Here is a 17,505-nt window from a genome sequence, read left to right on the forward strand (position 1 = left end):
TAAAAGCTCTTGAGAAGACAAGAGCCCAACACTTAACACATTAACTGTTGCTCCCCTTGGGTTCAGGGCTGAGTTTTAGTTTGTCGGATCTTAACACATTCCTGCATTTGTTTGAGATGTTTTACAGAGAATATTTTATCACAGACTCCTTGAAGGACCCCTACACACATCCTTCTCTGTGCTGACCCCCGACAAGAACTAAAGTGAGCTACGCTGTCAGGATTGGCGGGCAGCTCTGGCTTCTGAGGAAACCCTTGTGTGGTCAGGTCAGGAGGTGACTGCCAGGCCTGGGACAAAGCAAGGGCACACTGGGGAGACAGTGAGGATTGTCACCTGCACCCTCAGGTCCTTTTACATCCCAACCTCCCCTCTCCCAGGACACCCTCAAAGTGCCTTTTGATGGTTTCCCTTCATAAAATAGACAATGACAAAATAAAGACCCCTTACCCCATCTTTCCCAAAAGGGAAGCTGTCCTGTGGGGGCGCTCACAATGAGGAAAAAGCGGAGATCTAGGGTTGTGGCAGGAAGGTTGTGACACCTGATTGGTGACTCCTGAATTCAGTGGGGCAGATGAGGGCTGGAGGCTGTGGCCCATAGTGGAGCTTTGAGTCCCTGCCCCCCATCCCCTCATACCCCTTGGTTAGGAGAGAGGGGTGTGTCTTTCTAGAACTCTGCACCCACCAGGTGTGTTTTTCCGCAAAGGAGGTGTTGAGAGCCCTCTGGCTAGCTCAGTATTAACCTGACAACAGCTTGCATGTGGCTTGTCAGCATAGGTCTTCTCGGGGAAGGCCCTGGGCATACATCTCCGCTAGCTCCTGGCTCTGGTTTGAAATGTGTTCTGCTGTCATCTCTGGACAAAACCATCATTTTTTATCTTAAAATGGGCTTTCCCCTTTCCTCCCTCCCCGTGTGTCTCCCGCATCCGCTCCAGCCATGCTGAAGAACAGCTGCTCCAGGCCCACCTCTCATCAGCTGCCTTATCTTCCGGATGAATAATGTCCCCTTCCCGGGCCATGGCCTGGCAGGAGGCCCACCATGCAGCAGGCCGATGACAGCCCTCAGAGCTGAGGCAGCTGTGGGAAGAAAACTGGCTGCCCAGGGCCCACGTGGGTGAGGCTGAGCCCTCCATCGCCACAGGTCTGGAGGCCCCGCAACGCCAGTGGTCCACATTTCACACACAGTCTGTCCAGTATACCTCAGCACCCCAGGGCAGAGTCCCCATACTGGGTACTAGGAAGAAGAGACTCTTCAGACATGGGTCCCATTCTTCAGAGGGGGACGTCAGTCTTCAGAAGGACTGTTTACAAGTTGTGATTAGTTTGTAATTATACTTTATGTTCCTGTGAATATATTTAATTACCCCAGGTCTCAGTTTTTCCCCATCTGCAAAATGGGCTGAAATGAGTGTTCTGTCAAAGCTGTGGGTTCTCTGCTCAGCTCTGTACCAGCCGGTGTACCTGGTCTCATAGTGAGGGGGCTTACTATAAGGAAAGAGCAGGGACACACCTTGGTAGCATTATGCCTGTGACCCTCTCCATTGCCATAGGCTAATGGATACTGCATTTCTGAGGGGTTAAAAGATTAACCCCTACACACACACACACACACACACACACACACACACACCCCTGTTGGAGAGTCAGTAACAGAGTGCTGTGGATGCAGCCTCTTTTAAGTGGAGAACACCTTGGTATCATTTGTCCAGAGCCCCCTGCGGGTCCCACCAAGGCCAGCAGACTCCCTCCCCTCTGCTGCTGTTTCCATCCCTGGAGTCGCATGTTTCCCAACTCTGTTTTGGGCTCCCTACCCAGGGACCCAGGACAGGGTAAGACTCTGCTTCACAAAGGTTGAGTGTGAGGATCCTGGGAGATGATGCTTCCAAGTGCCTGGTCCTCATCCACTATCCCACAGTGAGTCATGATGATTCTTAAAACTGTTACAACATGATGACCTACAACAAGGGACAGATATGCTAGGAGAGGGGAGCTGGAAGCCAAGTTCTAAAAGTAGAATGCCCAGGATGGGGCTTCAGGGGCCCCTTAGCTCAACTCTTTCTACCAGTGAGGAAACTGAGGTGCAGGGAAGAGAGTCAGCGCTCCCAAGGAACACTACAAGTCAAGGGCAGACTGGGCCTTGAGGTCTGATTTTTCTGTCATTCTTCATGTTACTTGGTGTCTTCTGGTCGTTTTTGTGTTATTGCTTTCAAGCACTGTTCATGGTACTCACACTAGGAAGGGAAGCTTTGTCCATTGTGAGTCTATTTTGATACAGACCTTCTGAGCAACCTCTGTGTGCTCACCACCTGCTGGACACCCAGAGAAGAGTATAGGCATCAGCTTTGGAGCCCAGATTCATGTTCTCAAATGCCAGAAGAGTCTGGGCCTGGTGGTTCATGCTATGATCTCAGTCAGCACTCAGAGCCTGAGAGAAGAGGATCTCTTCAAGACTGAGGCCAGTCTAGGCTGCATGAGTTTTCTAGGTCAGCCTGGTTTACAGAGTGAGACCTTATCTCAAAGAAGAAGAAAGAAAAAGATAAATTAAAACCACTACAGGCAGATTTCTGAGGCTCACTAGCCAGCTAACCTAGCCTACTGGGTGAGTTCAGGTAATGAGAGGCACTGTCTCACAAAAACAAGGTGAATGATGCCTAAAGAACAACAGCTAAGGTTGACCTCTGGTCTCCACATACATGTGTACATATGTGAACATGCACTGCATACACACACACACATACACAAAGAAAACAACAACCCAATTCGCAGTGGACCTTATTCTTACTGGCTAAATATCCATTACTTTAGTTTCTTAGTTAAAAAGAACTTAGATGATTACTGGGGTCTTCCCTGTAGAGTCATCCTGAGGATTAAATGTAGTGATATTAAACCGAACATGGTGGTATACTCCTTTAATTATAGCACTTGGGAGGCAGAGGCAGGTGGACCTCTGTGAGATCCAAGGCAGCTTGTTCTACATGGGGAGTTCTGGGCCAGCTGGAGACCCTGTCTCAAAAATAATTTTCAATGATATTAAAGGTATTATTAAAAGCTTAGAGATGAGTTCTAGAACAGAGAAAGTCATTTTCCTATTGTCTATGAGGATGAGGTAGGAGAAGCCCCTGGCTTGATAGGGTTCCACAGTATACTTGACAATGTCTGGAAATGTTTTTGATTGTCCCAAGTGGGCTGCATGTCATGGCTAGAGGCCAGGAATTTTCCTAACAGCCCCAGATGCACAGGACAGCTCCCATGTGTCCCACAGCGATTGGAGAGCCCCTTTTTGACCCAGTGGCTGCTGGGAATGATCAGTAGCTCCACTCCCAAGAGCTGTGTCGTTTTGGTCAGTTCCCTCAGCTCTGTGCTCCAGTTTCCTTACAGGTTTTCCTTTTCAGGCTTATATGAGAGCTTAGTCTAGTGCTTCCTATCATGGTCGCTAGAAATTGATGTCAGGTAGGGTGAGAAAGAAGAAGCCATTTACTCTGTTGGTTTGGCATTCATTTGTGTATGTTCATGTATATGGTTGGATTTGTGTGGGGATGCACACATACATGTGTATGTATGGAGGCCAGAAATCAACCTTGAGTATCATTCCTTAGATACCACCTCATATTTCAGAAAGTGTCTCTCACTGACACGGAGCTCCTCCATTCCGCTAGGCTGGCCTGCCAGTGAGCCCCAGGGATCCACCTGTCTCTACCTCCCCAGGGCTGGGATTACAGCGCATGCTCTAACACATCTGGCATGGGTTTGGCATTTAGAAGGGACCTTAGTGTCGTTTCATTGGAAGAGTGCAGAAGATAATAGAGAGGACATGGGGCTGGAGCCAGCATGTACAAACTCATGCCCAACAGGTCTAAAAGTGAAATAAAGCAAGTGTCTACGACTGCAGCGGAGCCTTGTTTCAAGTTCTAGTTTCATTCTGTTGCTATGCTAAAACACTCTGAACAAAAGCGACTTGGGGAGGAAAGGCTTTATTTGGCTCACATGTCCAGGTCACAGTCCGTCACTGAAGGAAGTAAGGACAGGAACTCAAGGCAGGAACCTGAAGCAAAAACCACAGAGGAACACTGTTTGCTGGCTCGTTCTCTGGCTTACTCTCTCACTGATACTTAAACTGGAGAGATGGCTCAGAGGTTAATAGCACTGACTGCTCTTGCAGAGGACTTGGGTTTGATTCTCAGCACCCACATGGTGGCTAACAACCATCTGTAACTTCAGTTCCAGGGGATACCACGCCCTCTTCTGACCTCTTTTTTTTTCTTTTATTTATTATTTTTATTATATATATATGTGTGTGTGTGTATGTGTGTGTGTGTGTGTGTGTGTGTGTGTGTATTGCCTACATGTAGGTGGGCACACTCATGTTGCACAATGCCCATGGAGGTTGGAAGAGGACATTGGATCCCCTGGATCTGGAGTTACAGAAGGTTGTTAGCTGCCATGTGGGTGCTGGGAACCTAACCTGGATCCTCTGCAAGAGTAGCCAGTGCTCTTAACCTCTGAGCCATCTCTCCAAGCCCTTAGGTATCTTTCTTATATAGGCAAGGACCTCTTGCTGAAGAACGGTGTCCCCCCCACACAGTGGGCTAGCCCCTCCTACAATAATCCCCCACAGGCATGTCCACAGGCCAATCTGATCTGGGTAATTCCTCAGTCTAGACTCTCCTCTCAGATGACTGTAGGCTAACAGTTAAGTTAACAAGTTGACAATTAAGGCTAACAAAAACAAGCCCATTCTTGCAGGGTAGTTAAGACAGGAAGGTAAATATCACCTCCACAGTCACATCAGAGAGAAAATAAGCACATGGATCCTGGATCACTTGTGCCTCAGCTATACACCAATAAATAGTGAAGAGGGTCCCTCACAGACACGCCCACAGGCCAACCTGATCTACATAATGTCTCTCTCTTCCCAAGTAATTCTGAGTTGTGTCAAGTTGACAGTTAAAGTTAACTAGCATAATCATCCATCCATCCATCCATCCATCCATCCATCCATGTATTCTTCCATCATCTATAGATGCCTGCCCATGAGAACCTTTGGTTAATACCCAAACCAAATTATGCCAGAAGTGTTAAATTTTCCAAGGAAGGCCCAGTATTCTGCTGCCTGCTCACTTCTTTTCCAAATGAGTGGTTCCCTGTCTTCTTCCACAAGCACCATCTTTCAGTGGTTTAGTAATAAACCAGGTATTGTTTTAGGACATGTGACACCATAGTCTGAATGTTCTCCGTGCTGTGACATCACTGTTACAGCTTTCATTTTTTCCAATATGAAGATAGCCTTATTGGTTTTTTTTCCTACTTATAAAAAAGTCCCGTGTTGTTTTCACTCAAATGCAGACAGCTGCTCAAGCTTCCTATTTCCCATGCCTCCCCCTTCCACTCACAGGTTAGCATGTTGGTGAATGTTCACCAAAACTCATCCCAGGTATTTTTGGGTTTGATTTTCTTGTTTTACATTATTTAGCTTCCACTCCACTTTCAAGCATGAAATATATTCTCATTGTCAGAGTTAAGGTTTGCTGTGATCTGAATGTGCTTCCCTCCCCAAAATTCTTGTGATAGTATTGAGAGATGGGGTCTTTGGGAGTTGGTGAAGTCTTGAAGATGGGGCTATCGCCAGTGGATTGGTGTCCTTATTAAGAGGCCCTGGGGGCTGGAGAGATGGTTCAGTGGTTAAAAACACTGGCTGGTCTTGTAGAGGACCTAGGTTAGGTTTCCAGTACTTACATGGTGGCAACCATCCTAAACTCCAGTTCCAGGGGACCCAACACCCTCTTCTGGCCTCCATGGGCATTACACACATGTGGTACACTTACATGCAGGCAAAACACTCATATACATAAAACAAAAATCAATCAATCAAAATATATTTTTTAAAAGAGACCCTAGAGAGAGGCCATACCCCTCCCTTCTGTCTGGTAATGGCACAGCTAGGAGGCCCAGCCTTAGATCAGGAAGTGGGTCTTCACCAGTCACAGAGTCTGCTGCAGCTCTGACCTTGGACTTCCAGCTTCCAAAAATGCAAGAACTGTTTCTGTTGTTTATAAGCCACCCAGTCTGTGGTATTTTGTTACAGCATCTGGAACAGACTACAACAGGGCTGCTGTTTTGGCAAGTGGAGCATAGAAATGTGGATGGATAGATACAGATGAACAAAATAAGCCAGAAAGCCTAAAAGCTACTGGAGCAAGGAAATATTGGGGGATGCCCAGGGAATGAGATTGCTGAGGCTACTGAACACAGTACCATAGGCTTCAGTAGCAGAAGTGCACCCACTCCTAATTCCGGGCTAGAAGTCTGAAGTCAGGGCATCTGGTCCTCTGGAGGCCTCAAATAAGAACCTTGTCTTACCTCTTGTTGACAGTTGCCAGCAGTCCTTGACAGTCTCTGGATCACAGACCATTGCTACTATCTTTGAATCCTTTATCACTGAAGTTCTCTTCTTCTCTCTTCTCCTCTCCTCTCTCTGTGTCTCTGTGTCTCTGTCGCTCTCTGTTTCTCTCTCTCTCTCTCTCTCTCTCTCTCTCTCTCTCTCTCTGTATGTGTGTGTGTGTGTGTGTGTGTGTGTGTGTGTGTGAATGACATTTTCTTCTTACAAAGTCAGTCATCAGGTACCAACTTTACAGGTCCACTCTATTGCAGTGTGACCTCTTTAACGATATAGTTTACAAAGACTCTATTTCCATTTAAGATCATCTTCATACAATGACATTTTCCTCTTACAAAGTCAGTCATCAGGTACCAGCTTTACAGGTCCACTCTATTGCAGTGTGACCTCTTAACGATATAGTTTACAAAGACTCTATTTCCATTTAAGATCATCTTCATACATAACAGGATCAGGACTTCAACCTATCTTTTGGGAAGATGTAATTCAGCCCAGAACAGGTGGGATCCCCAGGATCACGGAGGAAGAGGATGGGGATAGGATGGAGTCAAGGACTCTGATGTAAACAAGAAAAGAGCCTGAGATAAAGAGACTGTGATCCTGGGGCCAAGAGCAGTGACGAGGAAGCCAGCAGCCCATGTCTGTGTTCCATTAACCTCCAAATATTTAACAGAAAGGCCCTGGGATTCATGAGAGTCTGGCTGTCCATCAGCCCCTCCAGGCCCCTTCCCCACTGGCAGCTGGCAGCTTCCCCACGGGCCCCACCATCCTGGCTGTAGCATCCTGTTTTCTGCTCCTTGCCAGATTTCTGGTTAGCTTCCACCTAATTTCTTTTGGGCTGGACTAATTTCTTGCAGACCTCGGGAAGCATTGCTAATTCCCCAAGTCCTTCCATCTGGCAGGTTCAATCCCCACCCTCTGTAGATCACACACATTTCCTGTGGTTTATACTTGGAGAAGCAGTGATATCCTAAGCCTTCAGGAGCACAGGGAGACAGTCTGGGGGGTTCAGCTTGCCCCCTCCTGTCTGCTAGATTCTGTACCGAAGGTTCCATGTGCAGAGGCAGGGTAGAAAAGTTCTGGGGAATGTGGAGACAGTCCATACCAAGCCTGGAGTCTCTCTGCTGGTATACACAGAGATCAGAACTCTGGAGCCTTCCCAGGCCTGGCTCAGAGCAAATGTGGGTGTTATGGACCAGTCTGTGACACAAATCAGCATGATCATTCCCCTTTGCCAGCTTAGATCCTGAAGAACAAGGGAATGTTAAAACTATCAGTGGAGCAGCTGGGAATAATGAGACTCCGCTCATTAGCTGAGGTCCCAGGCAAAGCCCCACCAGGATCTGTTCTTGCTACTGCAGGCCTTGCATAGTTGAGGGAATTATGACACTTCCCTAGTGGTTCAGAGTGACTCAGCCTTGGGCCCCTGCTGCTTGACGCTGCCTCAAGCTCTCAGTAATCCCCAGCAATGCATCACCTGTCCTGTCCTTACTATTTAATTATCTGTCATCCTCAATTTCCTCTGGAGCACTGACAGCCACTTTTGAAAAATACCTAGGAACAAGAGATCATATTAAATTTTAAGGCTGAAGTAAGAAGAAAACCCAGCAACGCCCTCCAGCCACAATGTGCCAACTTGTCTGGGACTGATAGAGACCCTGTCCAAACATGAAAGGCGCAGGGCTTGGACCCCACGGGATGGTGTGAAGGGAGGCAGGGAAGCCGGTCTTATCCAGGCTCAACATTTGCTATTCCCTCATCTTTCTCTAAACTCCAGTTGCAAACTTTGCTACTTCCTCCCGCGATCAGTCAGAAGAAGCATTGATGGCAAGTGACAGACCCAGTTCAGGAGAGTGAGGGAAAGAGAGGAGACCTCCAGGCTCAGGAAGCTCTGAGCACAAAAGTAGCTATGGGTCAGGTTCCATGAGAGTCAGGGGCTCGGGAAACATGGACAGTGAGTTCTGCATCTGATGGAATTCTACATAGCGAGAAAATCATCTTCCTCTACCCAACTAACTTCTTAGCGTCCCCTCCTTTTCCCTAGACCTCCAGGGGACCTGACGAGGTTATTCTTCATGGATCTCAATCTTTAAACCAGCTTCTGCCACAGAAATGCGGTTCTCTGGAGGAGATTTGATTATGTGCTTTGTTTTCCAAAAGAGACGAGTCCAGAACAGGTAAAACAAAATCCAACACAAGCCACTGCACCCTTCCATCGACCTGGAGGACCCTCAACGTGCCACCCATGGAGAGCCCCTGCTCTGACCTAGCCCTTCCACACACACGTGCCCAGACCTGCCCCAGTTAGAGTTGAATATACCTTAGCACTTGGTCCAAACCTTTCATTTTAATTTGGTGTATATTTATTGTACGTAGTGATGAGCGTCACAAAGATATTTCATACAAGTGTGTGTGTGTGTGTGTGTGTGTGGGGAGAGAGAGAGAGAGAGAGAGAGAGAGAGAGAGAGAGAGAGAGAGAGAGGGAGTAGTCACCCCCTCCTCCTCTTCCTCTTTCCTCTTCCTGTTACTCCCATTCATTCCCCCAGCCCAGACAATCTTGCTTTTACTTTCATGTCCTATACACATACATGATTTTATGTATCTGTGTAAAATTCAGGAAAGAAAACATATGATTGATCTTTGTCATACCAAGCCTGACTTATTCCACTTAGCACGATGGTTTCTAGTCCCATCCATGTTCCTGCGAGTGAGTGTATATCATTCTTCTTTAGGCTGAATGAAGCTCATCGAGTGTATATGCCGCATTTTCTGTATCCACTCCTCTGCTGATGGACACGTAGGCTGATTCCATAACCTCACTATTGTGAATCGGATTTCAGTGAACATACATGTTCTTTGTTTAATGTTCATGTAGCATAGCCTTCATACACATGGCTCCCAGCCCTTGGACTGTGAGTTCTGTGACATTAGGCTCATGCTCCCAACATCTCAGTATCACCAGTCTCTGCTGTAGAGTTTGGCAGAGTTAGATGTTTGAGGACATGGAAGACTTGGCCATACTCTTGGCTGAATAGGAAAAGAAGCATGGTAGGTTCAAAGGGAGCAGGTGCCTGTTACGAGTCACTGACTTCTCTATATTCTTTAAAGATCCTTATGGAGGACCTGTGTGTTTGGTAACAGTAACTATAACTATAAACTGTAACGCATGTCTAGCCAGTCCTGGCATCTCATACATGGAAGTATTCTCCTTCCTTCACACATCAGATGTAGCAATCTTAAGAGGTCATGGGCGGGGGTGGCGGGGAGGGCTGCGCTGGTCAGTTTTTGTCAATTTGACACAAACTAGAATCACCTGGGAAAGGGGACCCTCAACTGAAGAATTTCCCAGATCACAATAGCCTGTGCCCATGTCTGTGAGGCAATTTCTTAATGGCTGGTTGATGTAGGAGGGTCCAGCTCACTGAGGGAAGTAGGCTTGGGCTGTGTAAGAAAGGGAGCAAAGCAAGCCAGTAAGCAGCATTCCTCCATGGTCTCTGCTTCAGCTCCTGCCTCCAGGTTCCTGCCTCCGGGTTCCTGCCTTGGCTTCCCTTGATGATGGACTTCATGTGTAAACCCTTCCCTTCCCCCAAGTTGCTTTTGATCATAAAGCAGATTAAACGAGGGGTCAACTTGAATTCCTTGGGGTTAAAATTTCCATGGTGGTGCTAATATTCTTCCATAAATACTGAACTGGCATCACCATAAAGCAACCTTATAGTTAGCAGAGTCACACATTCTTGCCTGGACACTTTGACCATCAGTCTTCACATCTTCTCTGAGGCCATAAGGATAGATGTCCCCCCCTCATTGGCCAGTCCTCCTCATGTTTCTTCATTCATGCATTCCTTTATATGCACACTCATGTTCACACAGTCACCATGTAAAACCATTGTTCAGGCTGAATTTGTCCACGGCTGGCAGGTCCTATGTTCTTCTTCAACTGACATCTTTAGAGAAGAGATAGACAAAAAGCAGCTAAACTAAGTAAGACAAAGAAAATCGTCACAGGAACCTAGAAGAAAAAAAAGTTGATGCTGGAAGATTAGGGCAAATTTCACTAGAGTAGCTGGAACAGGATGGGGTGGTTCCACACAGTGTGGGAGAGAAAATGACAGTGGGGGACCTGAGGGAGAAATGAGGGTGAGGTTTTCATGGAGGTGCAGGAGGGGTTGAGATGGAAGATGAGGGTGGCAGATGGACATGGCTCGTTCACCGAACTGTAGCCATCATGAGGAGCTGAAGACTTGGTGTCAGAAAGAGGGATATTTAGTGGACTTGATGCCAGCGAGCATTGATATAACATTTGCAATGTGGAATCTTACATTAGAGCTCCTTTACCCATAGGAGTGATATAAGATTGTGCTTCAAATAGGGAAACTTGAGGTCAATTTCCAAATCCTAAAGACAAAGAAGTGACCAAGCTTCAAACAATCAGAGATTCCGGCTGTAAGGTGATTTTTAGAAGCTTGAAAGAGACAGGTATGTTAACTTACCTGTGACCAGAAATGAATCCTTGCAAGACAGATTCTTTCCTTGGATGCTGGTCTTGCCATCCTCTTCCTAGGTCATGAGGTTTTGATTATATTTACCTGATGATGTCCGTGTTAGCAATTCTTCACAAATGAAAAGAAGGCAGGAGGCTGGCTAGTGTGAGACCTCTGACTGATTTGTCATGGAGAAAAGCAGCCTTATTCCTAGCAAGATAGCAGTTCATTGCTATTAGTGTCCTTAATGGAAACCACCCAGCTAGGAAGGGGTTCCGTCTCACCATCACAGACCAGCAGAACAAAGAAAGACATCAAAAGGCAACAGCTGATAGACTTGACTCAGGAAAGAGTGAGGAAAACACATATATGCTTTGTAAAAAGATACAGAGATGTTTAAAGAAAGGGACAGGGCTTGGAAGACAGCCTATAACCCCAGCTATGGCAGAAAGGCAAGTTCAAGGCTTGCCTAGGTTACAGAAGGAGTTCAAGGCCAGCCCAGGTAACTTACTGCAAATAACAAGAGCAGAGAATAAGGCAAAAATCCCACAGTGCTGGCAGGCACGAGTGAGATGGACATTCTCATAGGAAATGAGACATGAAAAGTGATGTAGTTTAGGGACTGATGATGTGGTACAGTGGTAGAGGACTTGCCAAGCATGTGCACGGCCTTCCATTCAGTCTCCATTAGCTCCAGAAAAAGGAGGAGACTTTTTTGAGAACAGTTTATGCTCGTCAATCCAGTAGTCTCACTGAAAATCTATCTCATGGAAACAATTTTAAATGTTGGAGTAGATTTTTGTGCAGAGAAGTGTGTGTGTGTGTGTGTGTGTGTGTGTGTGTGTGTGTGTGTGTGGTGATAGGAGGAAGGGCAGCAAAGGAACTGGGTAGAATACTTCGTGTTGGGGTCAGATGACTGTAGAGATTAGTGCTGGTGCTCTGGTGGTGTCCATCTTGTCTGGACAGATATTCTCACTCCATAGCTTTTCCCAGTGCTCAGTGGGATTGGAGATACCAAGTGGCAGTCATGGATGGATTGCCTTCTTGCCCTCCCCTTTAAGGATACCTGCCTGGGGACTAGTAGGTGTATGCATAGGGTGTCTGTCCTGGGTGGGCATACTGAAGCCAGACTTGGGCTGTGAGAAAGTATATTTGCCTGTACATTCTAAGCATCAAGGTTTGAACTCTAATTTCAAAGGTTTCTTTATGCCCTAAAAACAGCCTCAGAAGGAACAAAACAAGGTACAGGGCAGATACAGATTTTATTTGTTGATGCAACAGACACACCTGTGAAGTAGAAACAAGCCCCTCAAAGAGCTGGGCCTAAAAACTGGCTTGTTCTGAAGCAGGGCACCTGGGAAGGAGGGAGGGAGGGAGAAAAGAAAGAAGAAAAAATAAATTTGGTTTTGAAGATGTTTTGGTAGTAGAGGATGCGTTTGTTCCATGGCATTATGTGGAAATGTTCATTCCACATAGCATTATGTGGAAAATTCCAGAATCATAATTGATAGAAAGCATGAAATCAATTATACATATGAATGCATGTTATATACAGTAAAATCAATGCTTGGATCAAAATGTGCATATAAAGATTGTTAGAAATTTTCTCTGAATTTTGTAAGGTCCTGGGAAATTTGTTCTTTGTACATTCCAAGGATGTTTTTGGTAACTCATGTAAAGGTAGCAAATGTCGCACTGCTCCTTACCCTACTAGATCCCTTCCTCCTTGCATCTCTGCCACTGTCTTTCCACAGTTCTGACTTTAACTTCCCTGCACTGAGGCTGCTCATGTTCATAAGCACACCGTGAACCAGACACACAAGGAGATGCCATGTCTAAGTGGCCCCTGGAGATGTTTGTTTTGACAGTGAGGGGAGGTGATGTCCACCCCCATCCCCTCCACACCTACCCATCATGCACCTGCTCTCGAAGTGTCAGGCCCTGGGGAGTTTGACGAGGACCAAGGTCAAGATGATCTGAGACACATCTAGATTGTGGCACATTCTTTTCATCTGTCCTCAGTGAGGGCAAGTCCTTCCCTCTGAGAGTTATTTTTAACTTACATTTGAATTATTTTAAAGAGGCACATTTTATTTGAAGCTAAGGATCTGACTCCTGATGAGTCAACCAGATCAGTGGTACTGTGATGAGTGTAGACCTCATGCCTATAGTGAAGCTGGCTCTCTCATGTGCCTTAGAAGTGAGGAACCCAGAAATAGCTTGACCCTTGACAGTGTGAATAAAACACAGCATAAATCTGCCAGGAGCCAGGGGTTGGGGTGTTAAGCATAAGGGTTCAGTCCAAAGACCAGTGTTCAAAGGCAATTCTGCTCCCTAGCTTTGTGTTTTAGAGGGAGTCATCATTTCCTTGAGCTGCAGTGTTCCTAGCTGTAAAATGGGAGAATAGCCCAGTCCTTCCCTCACTCTGTTGGGCAGCATTCAATAGGAGCGTACCTCCAGAGGAGCCCAGAAGAGAGCCTAGTGTGTGCCTGGCTACCACCTTAATGTCTTTGCTACTTGGGAAGAACAAGCTTGTTTGCTTGAAAAATCTACAAGGAAGCCTTGCTACCAGACAGCTACAGCCCTAACCCTGCCATGTACCCACAGTGCATCTTTTTGAATAAGTTATTTCTCTCCTGAGCCTCAGGGTGCACCTCTGTGAAATGAGAGCTGATGGCATCTGTACCCACACAAAATGCATCCGTTCCATACACTGCCTGGAACCTAGCAAAAGTTACTCTGTTCACTCGGGTATTTGAAACTTTAATTTCCTGGTTGTGAATTAATGAAAGAGATGATCAATGTAAGAAATATAGGAAACAGCCTAAAATCCAAACACAAGAAAGTACCTGGTGTTGTCAGTTCTTTTGTTTTGTAACTAGTAACTATGTGTCACACCTAACTGCCTTCGTCTACCCCTACCACGTTCTCTCTCGGCTTAGAGTTCCCATGGGCAGCAACTTGGGGTCAGGGCTAGACCCAGCAAGCCCTGGTGATCCAGCACAATGCCACGCGGTAACATCACTGTTGTCCGCTCTCTCTGCAGATCCTTCAGGCCGGACTTCATCCTGGTCCGCCAGCATGCCTACAGCATGGCCCTAGCCGAGGACTACCGCAGCCTGGTCATCGGCCTCCAGTATGGAAGGCTGCCTGCTGTCAACTCTCTCTACTCCGTGTACAACTTCTGCAGCAAGCCCTGGGTGGTAGGTGGCAGACCAGGCCCACCTGGGGGAACTGGGAAGCAATGGGTGGTCCCTAGCCTACACATGGGTCCATTCCCAACACAGAGCTTCAGCAAGCAAACGAATCTTTAAGCAACTGAACAGGCAGCTTGACCTCAAGACTCTTCTTGGAATTGCTGCCTTGAAAATATTATATGAAGCACTAATAATACAGGATCATGTTATTAGTAATATTAGTCTGAAATATCCTAGGCTGGGGATTTAGCTCAGTTGGTAGATTGCCATGTTTGATCCCCCAGCACTGCATAAACCAGGTCATGGTGTACACCTCTAATCCCAACACTTAGAAGATAGAGGCAGGAGGATCAGAAGTTCTAGGTCATCCTTGGCTACATAGTGAAAGTTCTAGGCCAGCCTACGCTATATGAGACCCTGACCCAAAACAAAAAAGTATCTTACTGTTTCTAACATTCTGGCATAATTTCCTCCAGTTGGTCTTCACAGCAGGCATCATTTATTAAGCACTTACTGTGTACTGTATTACTTACTGGCCACTGGTGCCCTTGCAATCATTGTAATTGAAGATGGCATCATGCCCCTATCCTGCAGATGAGAAAGCTCAGTGTCAGGCTGGATAAGGAACTCTCCCTCCCAGTGAAATGAGTGGTGAAGCCAGTCCTGGAAGCCTTCTCTCCAACTCAGAGTTTGCCTCTCCCTTTGACTCACTGACCTCATTCATTCACTTGATTCACTCAAATCTCCATGCAAACGTCACTGCAAACAGGGGCTTTTCCTAAAATGCCAGCCCTCTCACTCCTTGGAACACTCTCAAATCCCTAACTGTACTCTGTTTACTTCATACGTTGATTTGCACTGAGAATGACGTCATTCCTTTACATACCTTCCATCTCCCTTCGTACAGGTAGCACAACCACTCAGATCTATTTTGAGGACTTGCTAGCCTCCAGGTACTGTTCTAAGTCCAACAGCTGGTTTAGAACATAGCAGTGACCAAATGAGACGAGAGTCCCTGCCCCTGGATCTCCTACTCTAGTGAAACAGTCTATTCACAAGGATCCCCAACATGTCATCTGTCCTGTGATATATATGTCATAGGCTCCAGGGAACCTTCCTGACTCCCTACTTTATCCTCTTTCATGTCCCATGGTGCTTCCCACCAGCATGTCAACTTTGTGGTGTAGCTTTGTCTTCCTCCAGGCCTGGCCTAACAGGCTCAGAGTGTTGCCCTGGTAATCAGACACAATGCCACGGCACTGGTGCACAGCACTGGGTAATGGAATTAACCCTTTCGTTCTGGAAATACAGGCTAATCGGAGGCCCAGTTAGGAAGTGTAGAAACACGAAATGCATGGTGGGAAGGGACTGGTCTTAGTTTTTGGAAACATGAGAAACGGTAAAGGCAGAGGAAATATTTACCACTAACACCAGTTCTGCACTCCTAAACCAGGCACTGGTGCCCTTCTAGTGACCCAGAGAGTAAGATTTCTCTATATCCTCAATTTACAAATAAGGAAACAGAGGCTCAGAAACCTGCACTTCACCACCTCACAGGCATCACAGGTAGTTAGCAACAAAGCAAGAGTTTGACCCCAGGGTGTCTGGATCCAGAGTCTATAGCATAAACTGCCCACAGTGCTGCCCTTCTAGAAAGACAGACATTGCAGGCAGAGGGATGGTGTGAATGTCACCAGGTCGTGCTGTGGGCAAGGACTGTGGGAAATGCTGAGGATTCTGTAAGTGCTCATTAAATGCAGTTGAGTTTAGCCCGGTGTCCTGCCTAGCTGCTAAGTCAGGGCCAGGCAGTGGTTAAGGCAGCTGAGTAAAGGAGAAGATGAGGCTCAGCCACGGAAATGGTGAGGAGCGCCAGCTGCTGCCGCTCAGCTCAGAAGGCCAGGATGGAGGGCATGTTGTGGTCATGGTGAGAAACAATGGCTGACGAATGGTCTCTCCTCTCCTCTCCCAGTTCTCTCAGCTCATTAAGATCTTCCACTCCCTGGGTCCTGAGAAGTTTCCTCTTGTGGAGCAAACGTTTTTCCCCAACCACAAGCCAATGGTGAGTGCCCTTTTGTTCTTATCTTCACAATGCGGGATGAGCTTCAGTGTCTATGCATCTCCCTGAGCCGCTCACACCTTCTTGGTCACCTGGACTCCAGGTAGGAACCTTGATGTGAAAATGTCTGGTGTTCCTAGGGGAAGCGTCAACTTCTCCAGGGGGAAATTCAGGCAATAGGGCAAATGGAAAAGATAGTCAACACTCTTTGAGACTTTCGCTAATTGTCAACAAATCAGGGGACTTGAGCTGGCATGCTGGAACCAGAGGTTGAGATAAAAGGAAAAACTGTTTCCATGGTAAAATGTTACTTCACATAAGCTTTTTCTGGGATTTGCTTTCTACTGGTCCTTCCTACCCTGTTTCTTTTTACTGGTATTTCAATAAAAGTGCAATATTTTATTTGTGGTGATTATTAAAGAGCATTGTACTTATGTGTTCTCTTTACTGTCTTTTGAGTATACCCATGGATATCTCTGGGAAGCAACTTGGGCTGAGCTCAGAGTATGTGGTTTCGATATTTGGAAGGTACTAGATGGAACAGATATCTTTCTGATTGGGTTGGAGAGTTCTGTGTTCACAACTCAAAAAAATTGGGTAGAAGAGTTGTGAGCTGCTGGAATCTGCCTTAATGCATGCCTGCTTGAATAACCGGTACATAGTTGGTGGTTCATAAACTTGTTAAAGGAATGCAGGGTCACGGGACTAAACTTGACCTTGCAGGGAATGGGGGTCTCGGGAACAAGATGAGTGGGATATACTCATTCCAGCTTGGGACTGTGGCCTGACTGTAGAATGGCAAGCCCAGGCTGCTGATCTGGACAGCCCTGTTTGAACACATTGCCAGGTAGGACTGTGAGCTCCAGGTGGGAACAATCTAGCGAAGCAGATGCTTTCTTTAACTGTCTTCCTTCTATATCTGCCCGTCAGTCAAAGAATCCAGAGTATGCTGGTTGGCATAAATAAGTGTGATAGTTAATCTGGTGACCAATTTGACTGGAATGAAAAGTGTCCTTCTGGGTGTGGGATGTATGTGGGACAGGGAGGGCGGGCTTTGGAGAAGGTTAACTGAGTGGAGAAAGACCCACCCAGAATATGGGCGATAATGAAGTCAGAGGCCCAGATATAATAAAGGGGAAATGGAGAAAACCTGTGGTGCAGGCGTGCTCTTTACTTCCTCTCCACTATGATATAAACTGTAGCCTCCACCACACCGTCCCCACCGTATTGAACCCAAGCTTCTGAAATGATTAGTCAAATTAAATAAGCCCTTCCTACCTTGACCTGCTTCCCTTCAGGTATTTGGTCACAATGACAAGGTCTGACTCACACAGAAGGACACATCAATACTCCAACTAAGTGTGAACAATGGGGACA

The 17,505-nt window shown here is 46.6% G+C and overlaps 1 protein-coding gene across 1 annotated transcript in view; it reads left to right on the top strand.

Annotated features, from left to right (window-relative positions):
* The window catches only part of LOC115066769 (synapsin-3-like), a 174,755-nt gene extending 158,546 nt beyond the window's left edge, over positions 1–16,209 (top strand). Inside the window, exons 5-6 of the mRNA XM_029568344.1 lie at positions 13,922–14,078; positions 16,042–16,209. Coding sequence (XP_029424204.1) covers positions 13,922–14,078; positions 16,042–16,197 — 313 coding nt within the window. The 3' untranslated portion in view covers positions 16,198–16,209. The remainder of the gene's footprint in view (positions 1–13,921; positions 14,079–16,041) is intronic.
* Positions 16,210–17,505: the final 1,296 nt, after the last annotated feature.

Source organism: Nannospalax galili, unplaced genomic scaffold (genome assembly GCF_000622305.1).
Source record: "Nannospalax galili isolate Female #2095 unplaced genomic scaffold, S.galili_v1.0 scaffold39, whole genome shotgun sequence".
NCBI lineage: Eukaryota > Metazoa > Chordata > Mammalia > Rodentia > Spalacidae > Nannospalax > Nannospalax galili.